The sequence below is a fragment of the Hypanus sabinus genome, chromosome 6 (assembly GCF_030144855.1).
Source record: "Hypanus sabinus isolate sHypSab1 chromosome 6, sHypSab1.hap1, whole genome shotgun sequence".
NCBI lineage: Eukaryota > Metazoa > Chordata > Chondrichthyes > Myliobatiformes > Dasyatidae > Hypanus > Hypanus sabinus.
Genome location: NC_082711.1, coordinates 20,279,079 through 20,305,617, shown reverse-complemented (window position 1 = coordinate 20,305,617; position 26,539 = coordinate 20,279,079). Strand labels below are relative to the sequence as shown.

The following is a 26,539-nucleotide window of genomic DNA, read 5'->3' as shown; positions in this document are numbered from 1 at the left end:
TTGACTGCATTAAATTCCATTAGCCATTTTTCAGCTGGTACAGATCTCTGCAAGCTTTGATAGTCTTCCTCACTGTTCACTCCACCATCCAATCTTGGTGTCATTCGCAAATCTGCTAATCTAGTTACCACGTTATCACCCAGATCATTCATGTAGATGACAAACAACAATGGATTCAGCTCCAATCTACTACCAGCCATTGGCTTCTCCTGTCTAATCTCTAATCCAATTTACTACCTCATCTTGAATGACAAATGACTGAACCTTCTTGACCAATCTCCCACATGGGACCTTGTCAGAGGCCTTGCCAAAGTCCATATAGACAACATCTACTGCCTTGCCTTCATTAATATTTCTGGTAACGTCCCCAAAAACTATAAGATTGGATTGATATGACCTACTGTACCCAAAACCATGTTGACTATCCCTAATCAGTCCCTATATCTATCCAAATACTCATATATCCAGTCCCTAAGAATATCTTCCAATAACTTAATTGATGTCAGGTTCACTGGACTATAATTTCCTTTATTTATTCTTAGAGCCTTTCTTAAGCAACGGAACAACATTAGCTGTCCTCCAATCTTACAGCATCTCACCCATGGCAAAGGACATTTTAAATATCTCTGCTATGACCCCTGCAATTTCAGCAGTAGCCTCCCACAGAGTCTAAGGGAACTCCTTCTCAGGCCTGGGGGCATACACCCTAATTTGCCTCAAGACAGCAAATACCTCTACCTCTGTAATCTATGTATGGTTCATGACCCCACCGCTGCTTTGCCTCACTTCTATAAGACTGTTGGTCTCCCAAAAATCTCAAGATATTCTCCCATCTCATTTGGCTCCATGCACACTATAGATGACTACTCTGATTCCTAGAGGACCAATTTTGTCTCTTGCTGTCCTTTTCCTTTTAATGTACTGTATCTGTAGAAGCCCTTGGGAATCTTCTGCACCTTGTCTGCTAGAGCAACTCATGCCGCCTTTTGGTCCTCCTGAATTTCTGTTTAAACATTAAGCATTTCTTATATTTTTCAAGTACCTCATTTGCTTCTTCCTGCCTATACCTGTGATGCACCTCCTTTCTCTTAACTAGAATATCTCAGTATCTCTCGAAACCCAAGATTCCCTAAACCTGTTATCCTTGCCTTTCATTCTGACAGGCAAATATAGACTCTGTACTCTAAAGTTCCACTTTTGAAGGCCTCCAATTACCCTTTCCAGAAAGTGTCCTGTCCCAATCCCCAATTGCCAGATCCATTCTGATACCACCAAAATTGGCTTTTCTCCAATCCAGAATCTCAACCCAAAGGACAGACCCATCCTTCTCCACAATTATCTTGCAAATCACTAGTTGCAATGTATTCCCCTACACAAACTTTTGTCACCTGCCCTATCTTCATTAGCTAATTGGAGATCTAGTATCACACTCTCTCTAGTTGGGATTTCTGTGTACTGATTTAGGAAACTTTCCTGACCATGTTTGACAAACTCTTATCCCATCCAGCCCTTTTGTAGTATGGGAGCCCCAGTTAATATGTGGGAAATTAAAAATCACCTTCTATCACAACCTTGCATGTCTTGCAACAGTCAGGGATCTCTCTACAAACTTGCTTCTCTAACTGCTGTGGACTGTTGGGTGGTCTATAATATAATCCCATTAACTTGGTCATCCCTTTCTCATTCCTTAGTTCTACCCATTTAACCTCAGTAGACGAGTTCTCTAGTCTCTCCTGTCTGAGCATAGCCATGTCTTTTACCCTGACTAGTAATGCTACCCCACCCCCCTTTAATTGCTTCTATATTTTTCATGTCTAAAACAACATAACCCTGGAGCATTGAGCTGTCAGTCCTGCCCTCTTGCAACCATATTTCACAAATGCCTGCCTGACATTCCCACTGCTTCTAACTGTGCAATAAAGAGAAAAGGAAGAAAAGTTGTATTTTAATAATCTACCTTAAACATTCTCTCCTCGCCAAAGCTTGAACTCCCCACGCTATCACTGGCCCATTACCAGAATGGACACTCTGCTTAAACCTGTCTTCTTATTGGCCCTTGCCAAGTGCCAAATTTGCACAATCCAACATCTCCTTGGGAACTGTGGAGCAAAGAATATCCTAAGTCCCTCCAGTCAAAATCCAACAACTCTTCGTGAACTGTAGTGCACAGAATTTTTTTAATTAAATAGTTTTATAATATGCCAATTTAGTCCGTTTTTAAATCTGCATCAATTTTATTTCTTGAATATAAATTCAGAGTTGCTATGATGGGATTTGAGCTCTCTAATCAGTAATTGAAGTCTCCGGATATTAGTTTAGTAATTTAGTAATGATATTCTTGTGCTATTATGATTATGTTTCCCTAGGGCTTCCTAACGATAATGTTAAAAATCATGCTTTCATTGTATAGTGCTAGATCCAAAGTTAAACTTTCCCTAGTTAGTTCCTTTTGAATATTGATTTCATAAAATATTCTCAATTAATTTCATCAACCTGCCCTTCATTTGGTGTATACTGAGTATATGTGTGGATATTCCAGTTTATAGAATTACTAATACTCGCTGCCATACTTTAAAACAACTCTAATTTCTTGGCAATATTTCCTGCCTTCTCACCTTTAGGAAGACATACTCTGCATCCACTAGTTACTTAACTGAACCCACACTGCATCTTGATTTTCCTATTCCATATCCCTTCCTTGTATCCTCACCCTTGTTATCCATAGCAAATCTCTTCACATCCCAGAATATCTATTTATTGAGATACCATGTGGAATAGACCTTTTCAGCCCTTTGAGCCAGACTGCCCAGGATTCCCTTGATTTAACCCTAACCTAATCATGGCACAATTTACAATGCCCAATCAACCTATATCTTTGGATTGCGGTGCACCCAGAGGAAACCCACCTGGAGAAAATACAGACTCCTTAGAGGCAGTGGCAGGAATTGAACCCTGGGTTACCTGTACTGCAGAGCATTGTGCTAATCACTACGCCACCTTGGCCACTCTGCATCCAAATCTTCCGAATGATAGAAATAAAGTCAATAGCATCCGAAAACCCACACCTCAGGTTTCAACAACAGCTTCTTCCTCATTGCCATTGGATTCTAGAACAAGCCTGACTACCTCAAATTTTCCTTGGGTATGTATGGTTATAATAAACTTGAACTGGAAATTCCTTAATCACTATCAAATTCATCATAATTGCATATTCTCATGCCCATTTATCATTTATTTTGTCCTTTTCTGACCTACTGCATGATTTTACCTAAGTTTACTGTTCTGGGTAGCCTTTTAAAGTTACCCCTTCATGAACCTACCATGCAAACGGAGCTTTCATTCTCTTTTCTCTCTCTCTCTCTCTCTCTCTCTCTCTCTTCCTCTCTCCATCCCAATCACCAGCTTCATTTGTTTTATCCTTTGTCTGCCATCTTACCTATTCGATATGGCATTCGATGCCCTTTATCTAGTTTTAGTAGTGCCCATCCTTTAGAACAGCCTGCCTTTTCTTAATGCACACGAGTGGATCTGCAGATGCTGGAAATAAATAAAAACACAAAATGCTGGCAGAACTCAGCAGGTCAGGCAGCATCTATGGGAGGAGGTAGTGATGATGTTTCGGGCCGAAACCCGAATCACTCCTGATGAAGGGTTTCGGCCCGAAACGTCGTCACTACCTCCTCCCATAGATGCTGTCTGGCCTGCTGAGTTCTGCCAGCATTTTGTGTTTTTATTTATGCCTTTTCTTAATGACTGCTGCTCTTTTCATCAAAACCCTTGCATCCAACACCATTCTTTCTGCAAGAAATTTGAAGTTCAAATTATTTTGCACCTATAATTTTGTGAGTAATGATGTGGGTAAGAATTCAGAGATTATTACCCGTAATATACTATCTTAATTTGGATCTTGGTTCATCAAACTCTTAGAATGCGTATGTTATTAAATAGAACTATTACAACAGCAAGGAATCCATTCAGCCCAACAAGCACACACCACCTCTCTGCAAGAACAACCCTATTAGTCCCATTCTGTAGTTCTTCCCTTCTAGCTCTCTTTGTTTTGGTACTTCTGATTCTTTTTTAAGATGATTAGTGTGGGATACAGAATATTGTTAAATGACGTTCAGAAAGGTGATTATGAAAGAAGCTAGCTTTAATAATATGTACTATTTTCTTGGAGATGACGCGTAACAGGATTACATAATATAAAATGTTTTCTACTGCATATTTAGCATTTGCATCTATTAGGGTTATTTAAGTCATTCTTTAAACCCGTGTTTGAACTGGATCTATTTAATAGAGACAAGAACCATACTTTTAGTCAAGTTGTTGGTGATGGACCCAGCCCATGGGTACCCTCTGCTCCTGCTGTGGAAGTGGAAGGAGACACGCTAAACTATACACAGCGAAGTACGCTAAAATGGGAGAAGGAAGAAGCCCTGGGAGAAATGGCAACAGTTGCCCCTGTTCTGTACACAAACACAAACTTCCCAAACCTGAAAGAAGATTTTCCAGGTAATGCCAACCAATAGATCGTATTTTGGAAATAGTAATTGAAAATCAATAAAATGTAGAAGTTGGGAATCTGAAATAAAAACAGAAAATTCTCCAAATGTTCCACAGGAGGGACAGCATTTGTGGAAAGATAAACTGTCAATATTTTGGGTTAATAAGTTGTTCTAACAAATAGTCTTCAACTTGAAATGGTATTTCTCTTCCCACTGATGCAGACTGCTGTGTGTTTCTAGCATTTTCTGTTTTTGTTCCTGGAGCTACTGAATTCTCTTGAATGAAATACATTGATCAATTTTCAAAGATATAAAACTTCCCCTAACTATGCACATTTCAATGTATTTTAAATAATCATGGCTAAATTTATTTTCACATTTTAGCTAAATAAATGTTTTTTAGTCAATTCTTAGTCTTGGCTTCAAGATTTAAAAATATCATACATCAATAGGGCATGGAAACAGACTCTTCACCCCAACTCATCAATGCCAGCCAAGGCACCCTTCTCAGCTCGTCCCATTTGCCTGTCGTGGCTCATATCTCTCTAACCCTTTCCTATCCATGAACCTGTTCAAGCATTTTCTAAATGTCACCATACTTGCTTCAACCTCTTTGTCTCACAGGTTGTCCAATATACTTGTCTCCCTTTACATGGAAAATGGTGTCCTTGAGTCTCTTTTAAGTCCTTCCTTTTAGAAACATAGAAAATAGGTGCAGGAGTAGGCCATTCAGCATTTTGAGCCTGCACCACCATTCAGTATGATCATGGCTGATCATCCAACTCAGAACCCTGTACCTGCTTTCTCTCCGTACCCCTTGATCCCTTTAGCCACAAGGGCCATATCTAACTTCCTCTTAAATATAGCCAATGAACCGGCCTCAACTGTTTACTGTGGCAGAGAATTCCACAGATTCACCACTCTCTGTGTGAAGAAGTTTTTCCTCATCTCGGTCCTAAAAGGCTGTCCCTTTATCCTTAAACTGTGACCCCTCATTCTGGACTTCCCCAACATTGGAAACAATCTTCCTGCATCTAGCCGATCCAATTCCTTTAGAATTTTATACGTTTCAATAAGATCCCCCCTCAATCTTCTATTTTATTTTAAAGCTGTACCCTCTTGTTTTTATTCAACTTTTCTTGGGAAAAAGGCTGCATGCATTTGCCCTGTGTATGCCCCTCTGGTGGATTAGTATAAAATTTAAATGACATTGGAAGAATTGGACTTCATATTTTATAACTAACTGTTATTGTGAGGTGAATACCAAAAGGGATAATTATTGCTGTTCTGTAATACTAAAAGTAATTAGATGTGTTTGTGACTTCAAAATAAATCTGGTTTGTAACAAAATTACCTCACCCGTTACAGACTTTGAATCTTGAAACTGCGTATTTTTGGGGAAGAAAATGTACGACATGGTTTATGCCATGCTTTCATTCCTTGCATAATCCCTGTTGCAGTATTTATCTTTCCCAGCTCTGCACAAACAGTTGCAGTTCTCACTGAAAGCAGAGGTATATACTAATGGTGGCTAGATCACAGGTATTGATCCTAAACCTCACTTCCAAGCCTGATTGACCTCTCCACGGGCATTTTCAAATGTACCTGTTAAACAGAAATATTTAAAAACATCATTTTTTAAATTGGGAATTGTATTAAGTTTAAAAATATACTTCAGAGTACGTTGACGCATGACATGCAGTTTGACAGCATTTCTCTTTTGAATTGCTAGCTGAAGTGGAGTATAAACTATGCTGTTGATTCCACAGAATTGACTGCATATCTTAAATATGATATTAAAATACCCTTTTTTATGCATAGTAGACGTTGGAGACTAAAGATCCATTTGTTTTTGACTTTCTTGAATGATTAATCACTGCTCATTTTACACTGGAAATTTTTGAAGTTCAATGTAAATCTGTTATTAAAATACATACATGTCACCATTTACAATCCTGAAGTTCATTTTCTTGTGAGCATACTTAATAAATCCATAATAAGAAGATAGCCATAACACAATCAGTGAAAGACCACACCAACTTGGGCATTCAACCAGTGCACAGAAGACACAAACTGTGGAAGTACAAAAAGCAAGAAATAATATTAATTAATAAATATCAAGAACGTAAGAAAACGAGTCCTTGAAAGTATGTCCATAGGTTATGGGAATATTTCAATGATTGGGCAAGTGACGTTGAGTAAAGTTATCCCCTTTTGTTCAAAAGCTTGATTGTTGAGGGTTAATAACTGTTCCTCAATCTGGTGATGTGAGTAGTGAGGTTTCTGTACTTTCTTCATGATGGCAGCAGATAGAAGAGGGGATGTCCTGGATGGTGGGGTCCCTGATGACCGATGCTACTTTCTTGTGACAATGCTTTGTTTGAATTTTTTGGAAGTACAAAGCAAAAATAAGTTAAAATACACATTTATAAAAATACTTTACAATTATTATGATAGCTGTAGTATATGAAAAATTAACAATACAAATTATACTTGCAAAATAATTTACATTTTTAGTCATTTGTTCTTGCTGCTGTAGTATTAATTAGTAAACCCAGTGAACTGTACCTTCAAAAGCGCTCTTTTAAGCTTGCAACAAAAAATGCCTTAAAATTCAGAGAAATCTGGATGTTCTAGTGCATGGATCAAAGTTAGCGGGCAAGTCCAGTAGGTAACATGTTGGCCTTTATTGCAGAGGGTTCGAGTTTAAGAATCAGGAGATTTTGTTGCTGTTTTGTTATAGGGTGTTAATGAGACCATATTCAAAATACTGTGCATAATTCTGATCCCTTTACCTTTTTTTAAAAGAAGTGACAGTAGAACTGGTCCAAAGAGGATTTACTAGGTTAATTCCTGGGACGAGGGGTTTATCTTATCAGGTGAGACTAGACAGCTTTGGTCTGTGTTCCTTTCGGTTGAAAAGAATGAGGGATAATATTATTGAAGCATGGAAGATCCTTGGGGTATTGATGGAAGTTGGTGAGATGTTTTTATCAGTGGGAAAATTGCAAACAAAGGGCCATAGGTGCTAGTCATCTCCAGAATTCCTTTAACATAATTTTAGTTAAAAGTGAAGAGAGAGAAATAATGTCAAGATCAAAGAATTGAGAGTAATGGGGAACTGGCGCTGATGACGACTTCGGGTCAACATAAATAGCCATGATTACATTGAATAGCAGAGCAGGATTTAAGGGTTCTAGTGGTCGATTCCTATTTTCATGCATTCTTTCATTCTTATTGTGGAAATGTGAGGTGAAAATCAGAATGAATAATGCCACAAAAGACCCACAGCCAAGTTCCTGGATAGCATCCAAATAGTAAAGTTAGGTCCAGTTTATCTCTCATTCAAATGACAATGATTCTTCTAGCAACAAATCAGTGAAGATGTACAGATATTTAGATGAGCAGTTAATACACATTCATAATGCAGAGTTTGCAATCATTAAACTTGTGCAAACTTTCTTCAGAGTAGATGGAAATGTTTGCCTGTGTGTTTATTGCCTGTATAGAGGGGATGTCTATTTTTAATAATCCCATAACTGTTTGTCTAATCGGAAAAAATAATCTACCAGTTCATATTTTTGTGCCTTAAAAATGTATTTGCAAACCTTTTCAGGTATAACTTTTTCACTTTTTTTTTGATTTGGTGACATAGGAGGTGATGTCTTGGAAAATAAGTATTTGAAAGGATTAGAATTCTTTGGATCTCACTTGTTCCAATATCAGCCATAATATCTACCTGATCCTCTCTCTCCTTTAACTCATGACCATGAATAAGAATTTTATCCATTCTGGACAGATGTCACCATCCACATTCACCATTAAGCCTCCCAGTTGGTTTTCCTAATTTGACATAGTGTTATCAATCGTAACCCCACCAGATCAGCACTTTAAAACAGCTATGGCAATTTCTTTGTGATATTTTTCACTTCAGCAAATCTTGGGCTATTCTCCCATTGCGTATTTTCTAAGACATGCAACCATCAACCTGTTTACGTTGCCATCGCACGACCCACCAGTCAATCCCATTTAGCCATGATGACATGAACTTTGGTGAATTTGGATGGTGAGAGAGTTTGCCTAAGGCTATAGTGATATTTAGATTAGATGGAAAGTTGGACAGATCAATGGCAGATGAAATTAAATCCTGACAAGTGCAACAAAGTATCATGGTGTAGCACTTGAGACTCCATGTGGACAAGACCAAAGAGATGATTGTGGGCTTTAGAAAGATGCAGGCTGACCACTCCTCACTGCACACACACAGCTCCTCCATGGAGAGAGTTAGAAGCACCAAGTTTCTGGGAGTGCTCGTGTGGATAATCTCACCTGGTCTCTCAGCACCACCCCTTTGGTTGAGAAATTGCAACAGTGTCTACTTCCTAAGGCGATTGGGGTGAGTGAGGCTCCCACTCAGCATTTTGATGAATTTTTACAGGAGTACCATTGAATGTGTCCTGACTAGCCACATCACCATCTGGTCTGTACCAGATGGTGATGCAGCTGGTCAGGACACTTTCAATTGCAAGGCATCTGACCACAAGTACCTACAAAGGATTGCAAGGTCTGCTGCCAGGATTATCGCAGTCAATCTTCCAACCATTAGAGATATTTATCAGAGTCGCCGCATACACAGGACCCTCGGCATTGTCAATGACTCCTGCCATCCATCCATCAATCAATTTCTTTGACCCCCTACCATCATGCAGGAGGTACCATAGCATCAAGACAAGAACTGTTAAAATGGGAAACAGCTTCTTCCCCCAGGCCATAAGACCACTGAACTCCCAGTCACCACCCAGGTCTCATCATGCATAAAGCACCAGTAGCCTTATACAGTTTACTTTTAAACCTGTATGTGTGTCTTATTATTAGTTAATTTACTAGTGGTAATATTATTATATGTGTTGTGTGTGTAAATTATATGCACTTAGTCCGGAGGAACCTTGTTTAGTTTGGTGCTATACATGGGCATGGTTGAATGACAATAAACTGAACTTGAAGTTCATGTTCAGTAAATGGTAGGACATTAAGGAATGTTGATTAACAGAGCGGCCTTGTGATTCAAGTCCATAGTTCCCTGAAGGTGTCAACATGTAGATTGGTGAAGAACTTAAGGCATGGCTGCCTTCTTATGTCAGGATATAGAATATTATAAAAGTAGGAGTATTGTGTTGCAAATTTAAAAAATGCTTAGAGACTGCACTTTATAATATTGTGTGCAATTCTGCACACCACACTGTAGGTACAATGTGGTTGTGCTGGAGAGAATGCAGAGGAGATTGACTGGAATACTGCATGGATTGGAGAAATTTAGTTAAGGAGAGTAGTTGGATATGGAGCAAAGGATGCTGAGCGATGACCTGACTGAGGCTATAAAATTATAAGGTCAATAGGCAGCATCTTTTCCCTGTGGCAGGGTGTCAAGAACAAGAGGACATCGACTGAAGATAAGAGAGAAGAGTTTGAAAGGAAATTTTGTGGTAGAGTTTCTATTACACCAAGATACATTGATGTCTGGAACTTGGATAAGAGAAGGTCAAGGCATTAGTTATAATTACAGTGCTTAAAAAGCATTTATGCAGACTCTTTAAAAACACATTTAGAAGGGTAAGGATCTAATATAAGCAAATGTGATTGAAGAACCATGACTAGCACTCTCTATCCTTTTTTTTCTGGTTCCATATATACCACAGACTATCTGCAGAGAAAAGCAATGCTTCTTGTCATTCATGCAGTCCTATCAAGTTTATGGCATCATTTTATGTGCCTCCTTTACTCTAAAGAAAACAACAGTAGCTAACCCACTTTTTTTTCACCCTTTTGGCTGCAATTTTCCAGTCCTAAGCAAGATCTTCATAAATATCCTGTTCTCCCTCTCCTGTTCATCAGAAGTTTAGAGTTGTCATTGATCCGAAATGTTAATACTGCTTCTCTCTCCACAGACGCTGTGTGTTTCTAACCTGCTGAATGTTTCTAGTACTTTTTTATTTCAGATGTCCAGAATCTGCGGGGTTTTACAATTCATTTCCTGCATTTCATTTCCTGCTTTTTGTTAAAGAATAGAAAGTTTGCTTTTGTTATTGCCTCTGACAGCCAGCCTTGAAGCACATTTTTCAATTTTGTATGTCAGCTCCAGGTGCTGAAAAAAATGTAGCAGTCAATCTGCTGACTGTGTTTGCATTGTATTATGTCTAAGTTCATTCTGGTAAGCACCATAATATACCAAATGAGACTGCAGAATTGAACTTATGCTGGTGACCAAAGGTAAGATTTAGCAAATGCTGAATCTTCAACTATCAGGCTAAGTAAGATTTAAATATCCATCTTGTTCAAAGTTGTAACATCTAATTTGAACTATTTCGGTAACTCAAAAGCTTTAATAGATTTTTTTTTTAATTATCTAATCTGTGTAAACACGTATTTCAGTGCTAACATTGCTTCCTAAGTATTTGCAGCTCCTAATTTGGACAATATCTTTTTGTTTCAGATTGGTCTACCAGAGTTAAACAAATTGCTAAATTGTGGAGAAAGGCAAGCTCTCAAGAGAGAGGCCCTTATGTGGTAGGCATTATTTATTGTGCATGATTTCATATCCTGAAAATTATGATTATATGAAAAACATCCACTGTTTTGTTTAACTTCATTGTTTGATTATGATAAGAATTTCAGTCAGTGTATTAGATTGGACTTTTACCTTTTTCAAAAAGCGTTGATGTAATGTTGAAAGAAATGAATCATTTTAATTTTTCTTACTGCATTATGCAAAACATCAATACTGTGTACTTAAATTTAAAGAAATTGAAGTGCAAGACAGGGAAGCTGGACAGTGTGAGAACAGGTTTTAGGGGAAATTTTCAGGCTTACGGGCAAGATGATTTTAAATACTGCGTCCAACTGCTTTGAACTTAAGTATATATTGTCTTTCAGGTGAAAGTAAAGCCTTGCAACAAGTTTTATAGGTGAAGTTCAATAGTGATCTCAACATAACAGCAAATAATCAAAATTAAGAAAGTTATAGTGAAATGTTAGTTGTGGGCCATTGTTCACTGCACCTCCTTATGATGTCCACAATCATAATATAATCATAAACATTAAGGTCTTCATTTTTTATGCAATGCGATAAGTATCACACTTCATGACATAAAGTGATATTCTTTACAACGTATCATCAGGTAGGACAGAGAGAGAAAATGCACCAGCTATGATGAAATAGCGGAGCAGACCTGATGAGCCAAATGGCCTAATTGTGCTCCTATATCGCCTGGCATTGTGGAAAATTCTGCAAATTTTCTCTTTTTACCAAGTGACATTAAATCTGCTTCATAAGATTAATGTTAGATCTTATCCATCAAAACTCAGGGCATTACTTCTAATTTTCCATGGGTTGTCTCCTAAAATCCTCCTTCAAAATGGTAAATAAATATTTGTTCTTGACTGTTAGCTTCCATCCCTGCCTAATATACAAAGTTATATCATATTTCTCTGTGACTGAACTCAATAATGTATTAAACAAACAAGAGGCAGAAAAAGAGACCCAAAATTTTGTGTGATAACCTCCTCATAGCATAATGTTGCCATGTTATTTGGGAAGGACCAGAGAAAATATTGGCTCTCGGTGTTCATTCCATTATTCATGTTTAAATTGGACAAATAACAATTAGTAACTACCAGCCCTTCATTAGAAAGAAAAATAAGTGTTCAATTTTAACAGAAAGCAAAACACTACCAGCCATCCTTTTTTGACCCCAAACATTTCGATTCTATGATTTGGAACTTTAGAAAGATAGCGTTTCTTTTTTTATTTGATAATTCCAATCGATCTTTAATTATGTATTCTCTGCATTTTAAAATTCCATTTAATAATAGCCCTCTGCTTAAATATTGAAATATATTTTACAAATTGTAGGCCTTGCCTGGTTGCAAAATTAAAACTGGCTTCTGGTCTCTGGAGGTTTGAATGTTTTTTCCACAAGAGTTTTTTTTTGCCAAATGAACTGTATTCTCAAAATTGCATTCTCAATTAATTTTAATTTTTATGCATTTTGCAGCAAAAGGCAAGAGACAACCGGGCAGCACTGCGTATAAACAAGGTTCAGATGACCAGCGAATCTTTGCGAAGACAGCAACAGGAGTGCATTGACTCTGTGTCTCGCCCTGACATTGACATGCCATTTAAGGATCAAATGAAGCAAAAGGAATCAGAGCATGAGCAGGAGTGGAAGCTTAGACAGGTAATTGTGTTCTTAGAAATTCCCTGTGACTATTTATCAAACTCACTTTCATAGATCTTCTTAACCGTCCATTAACTATGACAAAATTGTGCACAGAATTTTAATGCATGTGGTGAACATTTTATTTTAAAGAACTATATTAACCTAGTATGTATGACTTGGGGTGATAGTAATTAATTAGGAGATTTAAATTCCAGAGATTTGTTCTCAAATATTAAGTTTCATTCACTCTTAGAAATGAAACACCCAATGTTATAACATCTTTTAGTTAGCCATGAAGTATCATTGAGAACAGCCACAGAATTCCATAACACAAATTGTTCTGCATTAATATCAACTAAACAACTATTTATTTCTAATTGTCATAAAATTGGATCCATAAACATTTTCCATTTTATTAGAAAGAAAATAAATTCTTTCATGATGGAGAAGTAATGTTACAGCTATATAGGAGCCTGGTTAGACTCCACTTGGATTACTGTGTTCAATTCTGTTCACCTCACTACAGAAAGAATGTGGAAGGTATAGAAAAGGTGCAGACGAGATTTACAAGGATGTTGCCTGGATTGGGGAGCATGCCTTATGAGAATAGGTTGAGTGAACTTGGCATTTTCTCCTCGAAGCAATGGAGGATGAGAGGTGACCTGATAGAGATGTATAAGATGATGAGAGGTATTGATTATGTGGATAGTCAGAGGCTTTTTCCCAGGGCTGAAATGGCTAACACAAGATGGCACAGTTTTAAGGCGCTTGGAAGTAAGTACCAAGGAGATGTCAGGGGTAATTTTTTTATGCAGCGAGTGGTGAGTGCTAGTGTAGGCTGCCGGCAACGGTGGTGGAGGCGGATATGATAGGGTCTTTTATGAGACTCTTGGATAGATACGTGGAGCTTAAAAAAAAAACGGGGCTATAGGTAACCCCAGGTAATTTGTAAATAAGTTCGTGTTCGGCACAGCATTATAGGCAGAAGGGCCTGTACTGTGCTGTAGGTTTTCTATTTTTCATGTTCAGTTAGCCACCTGACCCTCAATAAAGACATAGCTAATGTTTTTACAGAGGAGGGTAGATAAGTATCTTAGGAAGTAGGTACCCTGCCTGCAAATATCAGGAACTCTGTGTTCAACACTAAGCTTTATACATACTAGCTTGGGGATAACACACACAAAATGCTGGAGGAATTCGGCAGGTCTGGCGGCATCTCTGGAATTTTAAGATGCGATAGAACAGCATAGGGATAAATGGCGTGAATGGTTGGGCAATAAATTTGTATTGTAGGAACTGTATTTGTCAGCCTGCTGATAAATCAATGCAGGAATCCACCAATTAAAATGAATGGCAGTTCAATATATAATTGCAACAATGTTTATTTGCAAAGCACCTTTCCCATCAAGAAATGTCCCCAAATGCTTTATAGTACCCATAATAAAGAAAATGTATTTTGATTTAAAGGAGAGGAAGGAATACCTAATGTCCTGATAAATCAGATTTTAGAGGGGTTTCTCATTTTAAGAGTTGGTGCCAGACAACTGGAAGCATTAAGGCAATTAAAGTGTTGGAAGAAGTAAGAGGCATTGGAGTGACTTATTCATAATATAAAATATTAAATTAAAGCTCTTGAAGGGTTGGACTCCAATGAAGATGGGAAAGAAAAAAATGATGGTGGGTTTGTGGAATAGATCAGTCCAATAGATAAAGTTGAATCTGAAACAAATGGGCTTTGGTCTGCTACTTCATGGCTCTGGCTTTGATTCTGTGTTCAATTCTAACCTTTGTACTGGGGTTTGAGATTGTATGTTCTCCCTGTCACTTGGTGGGCTCCCTTTTTCCTCCCACATGTCTCCTACAAGGTGCTGGTTAGTTGATTAATCACCCCTGATGTAGCTGATTGGCTAGTGTGCGTTAGGGGTGTAAAGCACAACATTTTACAATACCAGCGATCACAGATCGAATCTCAGTTCCAGTCGCTGTCTGCAAGGAGTTTGTATGTTCTCCCTGTAACCGCATGGGATTTTTCCAGGTGCTGTGGGTTTCCTCCCACAATTCAAAGATGTATGGGTTAGTATGTTAATTGGCCACATGGGTGGCAAAGGCTCATCGGGCCGGAATGGCCTGTTAAGGTGCTGTATCGCTAAATAAAAGTAAAATCAAACTTAAAAGTTGACTGAAGCCTATTGGGGGTTGGAGTTGTAGGGTAGTGTAAAAGGAAATATGAAAAAATTGTGGGATTAGTCTGGATATATCAGACCAAAGCACTTGTTCATATGCTGCATGACTCTATATCCTGACCATTGAAACAGTATTTGAGTAGAAACCCCCTTTAGGTAATATTTCTTTGCTACTTGTAATATAATATTATTTCCTACCACTAGATAATTTTTACTTGTAGTTTTAAAATTTCAAAAAATAACACATTGCATGTTCCAGGAGGAAAGCATACTTAGATAAATTGTTTTGCATATTTTTGCTGCCAGTGACATTTTAATAGGCTTTAAGAATAATTCATGAGAATTCTTTCACCATCTGAACCATGCAGGTATTTGCCAAATTATTCTTGCTGGCAAAAAAAAATGCTGAGAAGTTATTTGAAATCTAATATAATTGTTTTTCTACTCTGTCTCTGATAGATTATTGGATTTGCTATGGACTTTAAACAAAAAGTGAAACACTTGTGCATGTACTTAAATAGTAATTACTGATTGGGTATTAGGTTTTTAAACTGAATGAATTTTTTTGGTATAAAAGGTAATAGGAAAATTTTGTAATAAAATGTGAAAGCAAAGTTATAAAAAGCTGCATAAATTAAAAATGATTCAACAAATATGTACAATATGTGGGATTTGTAGCCTTTAGCTTTTGATGCTTCTACATTAAGTTTTCTAGACATTGCAGTGTTTTTCAAAGGGTCAATCAACTGAGAAATAGATCTTTTGTGTACTATGTCCATCCGGATAGTTTTGCCCATTTACACCAATCCTACATGCATTAAGTCTCTTTCCTTCTCTGCATCCTATACAATGATTTCTATGTGATTCCACCACCACCTCCAGCAGTATAGTCCACATATTAACTTTTCACTGTGTAAAAACAACATCCCCTTAGGATTTATTTTAAAACACCTTTCTCTTAAAGCTGTGCCATCTTGCTTTTGATACCTCTATCATAGGATAAAGATTCAGCAACCCCTGCAGCACTCCACCCTTGCTATTCCTGACATCCTTTGCTCCTGCTAGATTTACAAACTCACTCTCCGCTCCACCTTAATGAGTACAGTACTGTGCAAATTTCCTGGGCACCCTAGCTATATATATGTACCTAAGACCTTTGCACAGTGCTGTGTACTTCTATCAGATCTCCACTCAACCTCATTTGCTTCAGGAAAATTACAAGCCCAGTCTGTACACAATCCTTATAACAAAAGTTACTCAATCCAGACAACATCATTTGCATCCTATTCAAAGTTAAGAAATATGCAAAGATGCAATTTTAAAGTTTGTGTTACAATTTCACCTTAATCGTGCATTGTTCAATTTATATTTCACATTGTTCCAAAACAGCAAATGCGACAGAAGAGCAAGCAACAAGCCAAGATTGAAGCTACACAGAAACTGGAACAGGTGAAACATGAACAACAGCAACAACAGCAACAGTTTGGCTCTCAGCAATCAACTGGGGGGGATGATTCTAACAGTCCTAAAGTAGGTGAACAGGACAATGGGCACTTGTCTCCTCTCCAACAGTTGCCCAAAGAAGGATTTACAAGACCTCAGGTGCCTGGCGCTTCTGCAACCTTGTCATCAGATGATGTCTTCTTAAGGCCTCAGGCTCCTCCTCCCACCCCAACCAGGACCCCTTTGCAGGATCCATTCACGCAACCTCAGACATCACAGCCACAATCAGCACAAATGTTTTCTTCAACTGCAAATGGATCCAGGCCGTCATCCCCTTGGGACCCATATGCAAAAATGGTTGGAACACCAAGACCACCGCCAATTGCTCGGAGGAATTCAGCGTCCTCTTTAGATTCTTGTGCTGTTCCCCAAAGTGTTTCCAGGCCATCCCCAGCTACTGACCAGATGGAGAAAAGTAGATCTTCATTAGCAAATGAGTCCTTCGGTTCACCAGCTTCAGCCACCAATGATCCTTATGCAAAAGCGCCTGATACTCCTCGACCCGTCATGACCGCATCAGCAGATCATTTTTCAAAGCCATTAGGATTACCAAGACCACCAGTGAACCCTGATTCCTTGGGAAATGTACCAATTGCAGCTGATCCGTTTGCAAAACCCACTCTCAGGCCTGATGTGTTTCCAAGAATGCAGATGCCAAACAACCGAATGGCCACTCATGATCCTTATGCACGGTCTCAGCTGGCATCCAGTCCTGCAGGTAAAGACAGTGGAAGTGGTCACTTGTTTAAGACACCAATGTTACCACTTCAGTCACCACAAGATCCTTATGCATCAGTGCCTCAAACTCCAAGACGTATACCTGTAGATCCATATGAAAAAACTGCTTTAACCCCTAGACCTTTGGATAACTTTCCACAAAAGCCAGTGCAGCCTCAGTCCCAGGCAGTGGACCCATATGCACAACAGCCACATACACCTCGTCCTGAGCCATATCCACATGGTCAGAGAATTCCTCGGCAAGCCCAGGGTGATATATTCGTTCAACCAGGATCACGGTCAAGATGTTCTCCTCAGGAACCTTACACACAGCCTAATGGAACTCCTCGCCCTGCTGCTGACCCTTACGCACAGCCTCCTGGAACCCCTCGGCCTGCAACTGATCCTTATGCACAACCACCTTTAACCCCCAGGCCGGCTCCAGTTGATCCATACACACAGCAACCACATACTCCAAGACCACCTACACAGCAAGCAGATTCATACACCCAACCACCTGGAACTCCGAGACCCGGAGCCGGAGATCGTTTTGTACAATCACCAATTGGTCAGCGGTATTCTGATCCGTATGTGCAACCCCCTGCAACCCCAAGACCCATTGTTTCTGATGCCTTTTCACAACCTCCACAGTCTCCGAGGCCCATTAACACAGAGCCTTGCGACCGGCAAGCAATGACCAGACCAAGTTTGTTGGCAAATCAGGATCTATTCTTGCAACCACAAAATAATAGAGCTCCAAATATGCAGGATACATTTGTACGACCTGCTGATCCACGTGGTCGAACTCCTCAGAATTCCAGACAAGCTGGAATGTCTGATGATCCTTTTCCACCCCATCCACCATCACTGAGGCCAACTGGCGATACATTTGGACATATGGTGCACGACCCATATGATCAACCACCAAGAACCCCAAGATCTCAAGCCAATGAAACGTTTGTGCAGGGAAGAATTGATCATGATGTTGGTAACCAACAAGGAGCTCCATCAGATAGCCTAAATTTCAGCAGTTCCACAGAGTCACCCATAAATTCACAGGTGCAGCAATTTCATAGTGTGCCTCCAACACAAGATCAAGTCCAATCAGCACTGGCATCTGAAACTCAAAATAACACAAACACAGGTCACGTGGACACTGAAGAGAAACAAAGACAGGTAAAAAGGATGCCTCATATTGATTTAGTTTGTGTTGGTGATTAATTATGTTGTGATGATGCTTTAATAAAATTTAATGACAAATACTTCAGTTCGTGTGGAGAATGCAGGTGAAATGGAAGAAAACCAAAGTAAGTTTGTTTTCCATAGGTCCCTGTTTTTGGAACCTGGGTTAGCATACAGTATAAAATGATCAGGAAAGGCCATCCACCTGATTTCGCACTTGTTTTTGAAAGAATTTTTTAAAACAGGAACATAACCAGGGAAAAATGTCATTTAAAACACAAGATTACTAATTATTTGGCAGGCGCAGCACAATGCTTTACAATGCAATCTATGTTCAATTCCTGCCGCTGCCTGTAAAGACTTTCTTTGGAGGTTCTCCCCATGACTGTGTGGGTTTCCTCTGGGGCTCCAGTTTCCTCCCACAGTCCAAAGATGTACCAGTTGAAAGCTTGATTGGTCACTGTAAATTGTACTGTAATTAAGCTCAGATTAAATCCGGGATTGCTGGGTGGCAAGCTTGAAAGGCCTATTCAATAAATATACAAACAAAATGAACAAGTAAATAAAAAGAATGATTGCACTGCAGCCATAGTGAATCCCTGTAATCTGGAAACATTTCCAAATGATGCATCTATAATTAGACCAATAGCATATACAGTGCTTTCATCCATGATCTGAAAACATGGTTACTTTTCTAATGATGATTACTTGTCCACCTTTGTGGGTGGCAGTGCAGTTGTTGAAGCTATTTTTAACAATCTTTATGAATTCAATAAAGATGCAATATAATTATTTGTGAAGATACAGGAAAGCATTTTTACCAAGTGTGTAGAACTTTATTCTTGAAAGTTGTTACGAACCCTGTAAATGGGTCACTTACCAGCAAAGATAGAGAGGTCCGTTGAAGTCTGATGGTACTATTTTTAACAGTATTTATTAGTAAAAATACACAAAAATAATATCAATGCAAACATACAGATAATATACGTCGTCAATACTAAATCTAGAAGTGCGGGTATAATAATAATCAATAAGAAATAGCTCTATCGTTGTCTAGGGGATAATGTATTGTCCGATGGAAATATAAAAGTCACTCAGTTCATTCAGGCTGCAGCCTTTGGTTGGAGTCAAGAGAGATTTTTAGAAACTTGCCAGCTTTTCCTTTTTATGATTTCAATCCTTAGAGAGTCCCGTTGATGTGGCCGGTCACTTGTGGCCTCTCCTTTAGTTAAAGCCGTTCTTTCGTGGTGAGGCAGCCAATCCCAGGCAAGGGAAAAGGACGCACGCGAGTCCCCCCACCGGCTGTCGCTATTAAACGCTGTCACGGGATTTCTAGCGTTTCTCCTGGTGCGTCTAAAGGGGTTGTTCCCCAGACCCTCTTTTATCCTTACTCACGGGGTCTCTGATGTCAATCAGGTTGGGATGATGCAATCCCTCAACCAGCCCACTCTGGTCATCCCCTGAGGGCTTCAATGAATAGTACAGTACTCAATACACAATTCCTTCTCCAAGAGACAATGGCTGTTATCCGTGGCTTTGTCTCACTGAGGCCAGGACACATTCCAAAACCTTGAGGATTCTCTCTCATTTCCTGGGTCCCAGACCCGAATTAATAGCGATCTTGCGATTCTCAAAAAGGAGGGGGCTACTTTGTACCCTTCAGCCCCTCAGAGTTGTGGCACATTGGTAACACAGTGTTATATGGAATCCCATATTTTGTAGCCAGAAAGATGAATAGAATATTAATGCAGCACTCAGTGCAAAAGAAATACCTGCAACATGCTTCATGAAAACAGAATTTCTCATGCCATAATGCTTCATCTGTTCCCATTGATTTGATACTCCTAGAAACTATAAGGCTTTAGAAATGTTTTGGTATATGTTTGTCTAGGTCTTATTGCTATGTTGCCTTAAAGCTCCTATTAAGAAATGTAATTTGATATTTGAAACACATTTGACTTTAAAATTCTGTTCCCAACATGATGGTGAATTTATTCCTTGTATATCTTAGCTTGAGCTGTTTAACATAATTTATAAGAACTTTGTGGTCATCGACCACAAGTTATATATTTGTTCTTTGTCAAAGAAGAATTAAAACATTGTGAGTAAGGACCATTATAATTTATTACAGAGACTGAGATTACGGGAACTGATTCTCCGACAGCAACAGCAGAAGAATGCAGTTCGACAGGAAAAGGGCCTGCAAGAACAGGCAATGACCTCTGCAGCAGCACCACTTAGGCACTGGCCACAGGAAGATCAAAAGAGTCCCAGTGAATTATTTGGAAGACCACCTCCACCATACCCTGGCATTGTGAGAATTCCACTTGCAGCTCAAGCAGGTCAAAGGTTTTCGGACCCTTTTACAAATGAACCAAGGCGACGTCTCTTAACTGATGGTCAATTTAACAGACCTCAGTTTTCTGGAGATGCCACAAGGATGGTCATGAGACCTCATGGTCCAAGGTACTTTTCCCTAACAAGTTTTATATCAATTTTCTTCTTATTCAGAATCTTGGGTACATTACAAGTTAATTTGATTGCATGTCAGTTAGTTCCCAGAAAACAACTGTTACACTAATATGGAATTTTGAAGATCAACTTGATCTGAATCATTTCCGAAATTACTGTTAACATGGGATTTGAAAATCTAGAGCTTGATACAGTTAAATCAATGTCATTACATATAATTGCAGAAATGTACTGCATCTTGGTGTTATTCCTACAATATTGCTATCTTAGTAGATATAAATATTTGTCTCGAAGTATTTATCACAGAAACACTCTAATGCATTCTCTGAGTGAAGTGTTATTTTATATTAAATCTTTTCCTTTGTCCTAGGTATTCTTTTCCGGGAAGTGGACAGAGACCATTTGCAGGTCAGGAACACTTTCTTGGGCAACATCATATGCATGGTCCAGGTCTTCGACAACAGCTAAGGAGATCGTTATCTGTGGATTTTACCAGGTCTTTAAACAATCCACAGGTGAACAATGGAGTGATTATTCCACAACACTTTCCTCCTCAGGGAATGCAAATGCCGCAGCACAATATCTTGGGTCAACCATTCATTGAACTTCGACATAGAGTACCAGAGAGTGGGCCACGGCTTCCTTTCCCATCAGCTAGTGGCTTAGATCCAACCATCCAGTCGCAAAGACCTGGAGAGGTTATGCCTGGACAGGGTGCCTTCCCATCAAGTCAAGGACCAAAATCATTAGACTCCATGTCAAACCAACAAAATATACATAATCAGATGGAAAATTGTAATAACATGGATCAGCTTAATCAACATCAACAGCAGCCAATGCGTATAAACCATCCAGTGGTACCCCTTTCACGTTCCTTAAGCAATCCTCCTCCAAGTCAGGCCTTTTCATCAGCTGTCTCATTATCCACCAGTTCATCTGCGCATGGAGAGGGTATGGTGGAGAAACTTGATGCTGATGATCCTTCAGTGAAAGATCTTGATGTTAAGGACCTTGATGGAGTGAGAGATCTAGAAGTTAAAGACTTGGATGATGAAGACTTGGAAAATTTAAATTTGGATCCAGTAGATGGAAAAGGTGATCCAGATTTAGATAATTTAGACAATATAGAAACAAATGACCCACATTTGGATGATCTGTTAAAATCAGGGGAGTTTGATCTCATTGCTTACACAGACCCTGAGCTTGATCTGGGTGACAAGAAGGATATGTTTAATGAAGAACTGGAGCTGAATGATCCAATAGATGTTAAACTAGATGAGCATAAGCGTAAAGAAGAAGCAAAAGGTGATGAGGAAGCCAAAGCAGGAGATCAGCCTGGTAGGTTCCCTGCAAAAGAAGAAGCCGTATTGCCATCTGAAGGACCCGCTGATAGTAGTCCTAATGAATCAAAAAGTTCTCTAAAATCAGAAACTGTTACCAGTGATGGAAATCATGAAGTTCCTTACAGTACGAGTACAGCCAAGTCTGAGGCGAAAGATACAATAACAGATAGTGCTCCCACTTCTGACTCTTGTATTGGTGGTGAACTGGAAATCACAAAGGAAGAAGAAAGAGTTGATGGTAATCAAGAATTAATGGGAGCTAACTCAAGTTTCAGTGACTCTCAGTCTTCTACCCCAACTTCCATTTCACTCGGAAGCAATTCACGTCATCTGAGCCATTCTATTCCGGCCCTCTCAAATTTGTTAACTGAGAAGCCAGCTAATTCTGGTCTTGCGTCTTTGAGCTCACCTTCCAAAGTTGTGCCATCACCCCAGCCACATCCAGAAACAGGTGTCCCACAGTCTCCCAAGATGGCAGTTTCTCCAGGACAGATGGCTGAGAACCCAATAAATACAAACTTGCAAATGGGGCAAAGGTTAAAATGTAGTTTTTCACAAGGACCTTCTGGAAACCAGACCTTTTTTCAAGTTCAACCACCCAACCAGAATTATCCAACAGGGCAAACTCCGAGTCAAAATGTGGCACTAACCAATCAGCCAGGACCTAGTAATCAAGCAAACACACAGCAAATTATGCTTCCTCAGACGATGGGTTCTCAGGGTCAACGTGAGAGGCCCCTCCTTTTGGAAGAGCAACCCCTTCTTTTACAGGACCTTTTGGAGCAGGAAAGGCAGGAGCAGCAACAGCAGCGTCAAATGCAGGCGATGATACGACATCGATCTACTGATTCCTTCTTTCCTAACGTTGGTGAGTTTGAGAAAAACATATTGTTCTCTGTTTGCCATAATCCAAATTGGAAAGCAATAAGTATGTTTAACAATTTTGCATTGATCCTTCAATATTAAGTAGATACACAAAGTTCTGATCTTTTTGTTTGGCTGCTGGGGAAAAGTCTAAAAGAGGCTTTTATGTACAGAATGGTAAACTCTATGATTTTAAACTCTTGAGCCTTCTGTGCTAGATGGAGAATAAACTCAGTCTGTTCACTCAATCGACACAATTTTAATTCAGCAAATCTAGAATGGCTCTTGTAAATCTCTTTTAACTGACCTGGAGCTTTAACCCAGTAATTTACCCATGCAATTAAATTATCCTCAAGTTGAGAACAGAAGGTAGCATTTAGCCAAGGTTCTATTTTAAAATTTGTAATTTATATTTTCAGGGCAGGAAGGATTTAAAACCAGAATAAATATAAGAGACTTAAATGTTTTGTGTGATTCACACAGTGAATTACACTAAATTAGCTGAGGAAAACTAAATGAGCTGAATGGAATAGTCTTTTTGGAAACTGAATACATTGGCATATCCTTGAACCTGAAAATATTGGGGTTGATGTTACCTGTGAGGACTTTTATTTGTATATTGGTAAGGGGGTCTTACTTGAGATGAGTGCTCGTCTTCAACATTACTGGCACTCAGTGGCCACTTTATTAGGTACAACTATACACCTACATGTTAATAGAAATATCTGATCAGCCAATCATGCGGCAGCAACTCGATACATAAAAGGATACAGATATTTTCAAAAGGTTCAATTGTTGTTCAGACCAAACATCAGAAGGTGAAGAAAGCTGATCAAAGTGCTTTTGACTGTGGAATGATTGATGCCAGGCCAGTTGTTTTGAGTATCTCTGAAACTGCTGATCTCCTGGGATTTTCATGTACAGCAGTCTCCAGAGTTTATAGAGAATGGTGGGAAAAACAAAAAAAAATCGAGTGAGCGGCAGTTCTACGGGCAAAAATGCTTTGTTAGTGAGAGAGAATAGCCAGACTAGTTCAAGCTGACAGGAAGGTAACAGTAACTCAAATAATATGTACACAACGCTGGAAGAACTCAGCAGGTCAGGCAGCATCCGTGAGAAAAGAGTAGCCAACGTTTCGGGCCGAGACCCTTCATCGGGAATGAGGGGGAAAGAGAGGGCCGAAGCCCAGTAATAGAGATAGGGGAGGGGGGTAGGATCTAGAGCCACCAGGTGGAAAACCAATCAGAGGAAAGATAAAGGGGGGAGGGGGAGGGGATAAGCATGAAAGAACCATAGAGATAAAGAAGCAGAAAGTTGAAAGGGGAGAGGGTCAGATAGGGACCTGGGATAGGGGAAGGGGGAGGGAATTACCGGAAATTGGAGAATTCAATGTTCATACCACCAGGCTGGAGGCTACCCAGACAGTAGATGAGGTGTTTCTCCTCCAACCTGAGTTTAGCCTCATCATGGCAATAGAGGAGGCCATGTATTACGTAATTCAAATAACATGCTATGACAGTGCTGTGCAGAAGAGCATCTCTGAATGCACAACACATCAAACTTGAAGTGTATAGATTACAGTAGCAGACTACGAACATAGAGAAATACATTCAGTAGTCACTTGGCTTCTGAGTGTAAATGTGCCTTAATATTCTGCTTCTTCATCTACCTCCATCTTTTGTTCATTTATTATTATTTATGCTATATTTATCAAATAATGTGAGAAGCTTCTTCTAAAAATAAGCGTTTCTGGGAAAAATGAGGAAGGCACAGGACATGTCTATTCTAAAACTGAAGAAATACTCAAGTAGTAAAATAGTACAACCATGGCTGACAAGGAAAATCAAACAAAAGAGGGCATACAACAAAGCAGAAATTAGTGGGAAGATAGAGGTTTGGGAATTTTTTTTAAACTGCGAGAGTAGCTAAAAGAATCATTAGAAGGAAAAAGATGAAATATGAAAGCAAGCTAGCAAATAATACCAAAGTGGATAGTAAAAGTTTTTTCAACTCTGTTAAAAATTAAAGAGAAATGAGAGTGGATATAGGACCGCTAGAAAATGAGGCAGCAGAAATAATAATGGGGAACAAGGAGATGGCTGCTGAACTAAATGAGTATTTTGCATCAGTCTTCACTGTGGAAGATGGGAGCAGTATGCCTGTTACTGTAGTGTGTGAAGGAAGAGAATTGGGTGCAGTTACTGTTACAGGAGAGAAGGTGCTCAAAAAGCTGAAAGACCTAAAGGTACATAAGTCACACGGACCAGATGAACTGCACCTGAGGGTTCTGAAAGAGGTAGTGTTAGAGATGGTGGAGGCATTAGAACTGATCTTTCAAAAATCATTGGACTCTGGCATGGTGCCAGAGGACTGGAAAATTGCAAATGTTACTCCACTTTTTAAGAAAGGAAGTAGGCAACAGAAAAGAAATTATAGACCAGTTAGCCTGACCTCAGTGGTTGGGAAGATGTTAGAGTCAATTGTTAAGGATGAGGTGATGGAGTACTTGGTGACACAGAGCAAAATAGTACAAAGTCAGCATGGTTTCCTTCAGGAAAATCCTGCCTAATGAACCAGTTGGAATTCTTTGAGATTACAAGTAGGGATAGATAAAGGGGATGCTGTGGATGTTGTATATTTGGACTTTCAGAAGGCCTTTTGACAAGGTGCCTGTTACGTACCCCCTAACGGGTTAAAAAGAACCAGCAGAAATAGACACACCTGGAGTCTGAGTCTTCCGTTATAAACTCTATTTTATTAGTAACTACGTGAATAAAGTAATAACAAACAAGTTAAGGTAAACAAATTAGCAGAGTATATGCGTATATTATAAAGTTCCCAAGCTTCCCAGCTCAGGTGGTTAGGTGATACAGTCTTATGGTGGTATAGCAAGTAATCAGTTCAGTTCTGGAATCTGATTTGAGTAGAGTTGGAGAGAGGGGTAGAGAGTTGGTTTGTCTTCCCACAAATCAGCCTTTTTAGCTCTCTTTAAAGCCACAGGGTCTGGCCCTGCCAGAAATTCCTCAAGATCCATTTTTGCTGTTAATCCACTCACACAAATCGAAAGGGAATTTCCCCAATCAAATCAACTTGTCCACACTGTGAGCAAAAACCCCACCCTTGTCATGGGCACACAAAGCTCGCCAGTGTCGTCCTTGCTTCTGGCGTTGTATATCTCTTGTGTGTCTGATTAAAAATCCAGTCGACCTTGTATATATCTCACCAGTGCGGAGCACCAACTGCCCATCATATAGCTTCGCTTTCCATTTTCCAAGCAACTCACAGACTTTCTCTCTCCTTGCTGCTGAAATAGCACACAAGCTGTTCGCTCCCTCTCTCTCTTGTTAAAGGAGCAGTCCACTTTAGAATAATCCTTCAGATCTCGTCACAGTGCCACACGAGGCTGCTTACCAAGTTCAGAGCCCATGGTATTACAGGGAAGTTACCTACACGGTTAGAGTATTGGCTGATTGGTAGGAGGCAGTGAGTGGGAATAAAACGATCCTTTTCTGGTTGGTTGCCAGTGACCAGTGGTGTTCCGCAGGGGTTGG

The 26,539-nt window shown here is 39.4% G+C and overlaps 1 protein-coding gene across 3 annotated transcripts in view; it reads left to right on the top strand.

The window, feature by feature from the left end:
* The window catches only part of kmt2ca (lysine (K)-specific methyltransferase 2Ca), a 479,075-nt gene that overhangs the window by 388,252 nt on the left and 64,284 nt on the right, over positions 1-26,539 (top strand). For all 3 annotated transcript variants that reach the window (XM_059971838.1, XM_059971840.1, XM_059971839.1), the window contains 6 exons: positions 4,301-4,515; positions 10,999-11,072; positions 12,560-12,742; positions 16,297-18,303; positions 20,441-20,775; positions 21,152-22,992. In XM_059971838.1, coding sequence (XP_059827821.1) covers positions 4,301-4,515; positions 10,999-11,072; positions 12,560-12,742; positions 16,297-18,303; positions 20,441-20,775; positions 21,152-22,992 — 4,655 coding nt within the window. The remainder of the gene's footprint in view (positions 1-4,300; positions 4,516-10,998; positions 11,073-12,559; positions 12,743-16,296; positions 18,304-20,440; positions 20,776-21,151; positions 22,993-26,539) is intronic.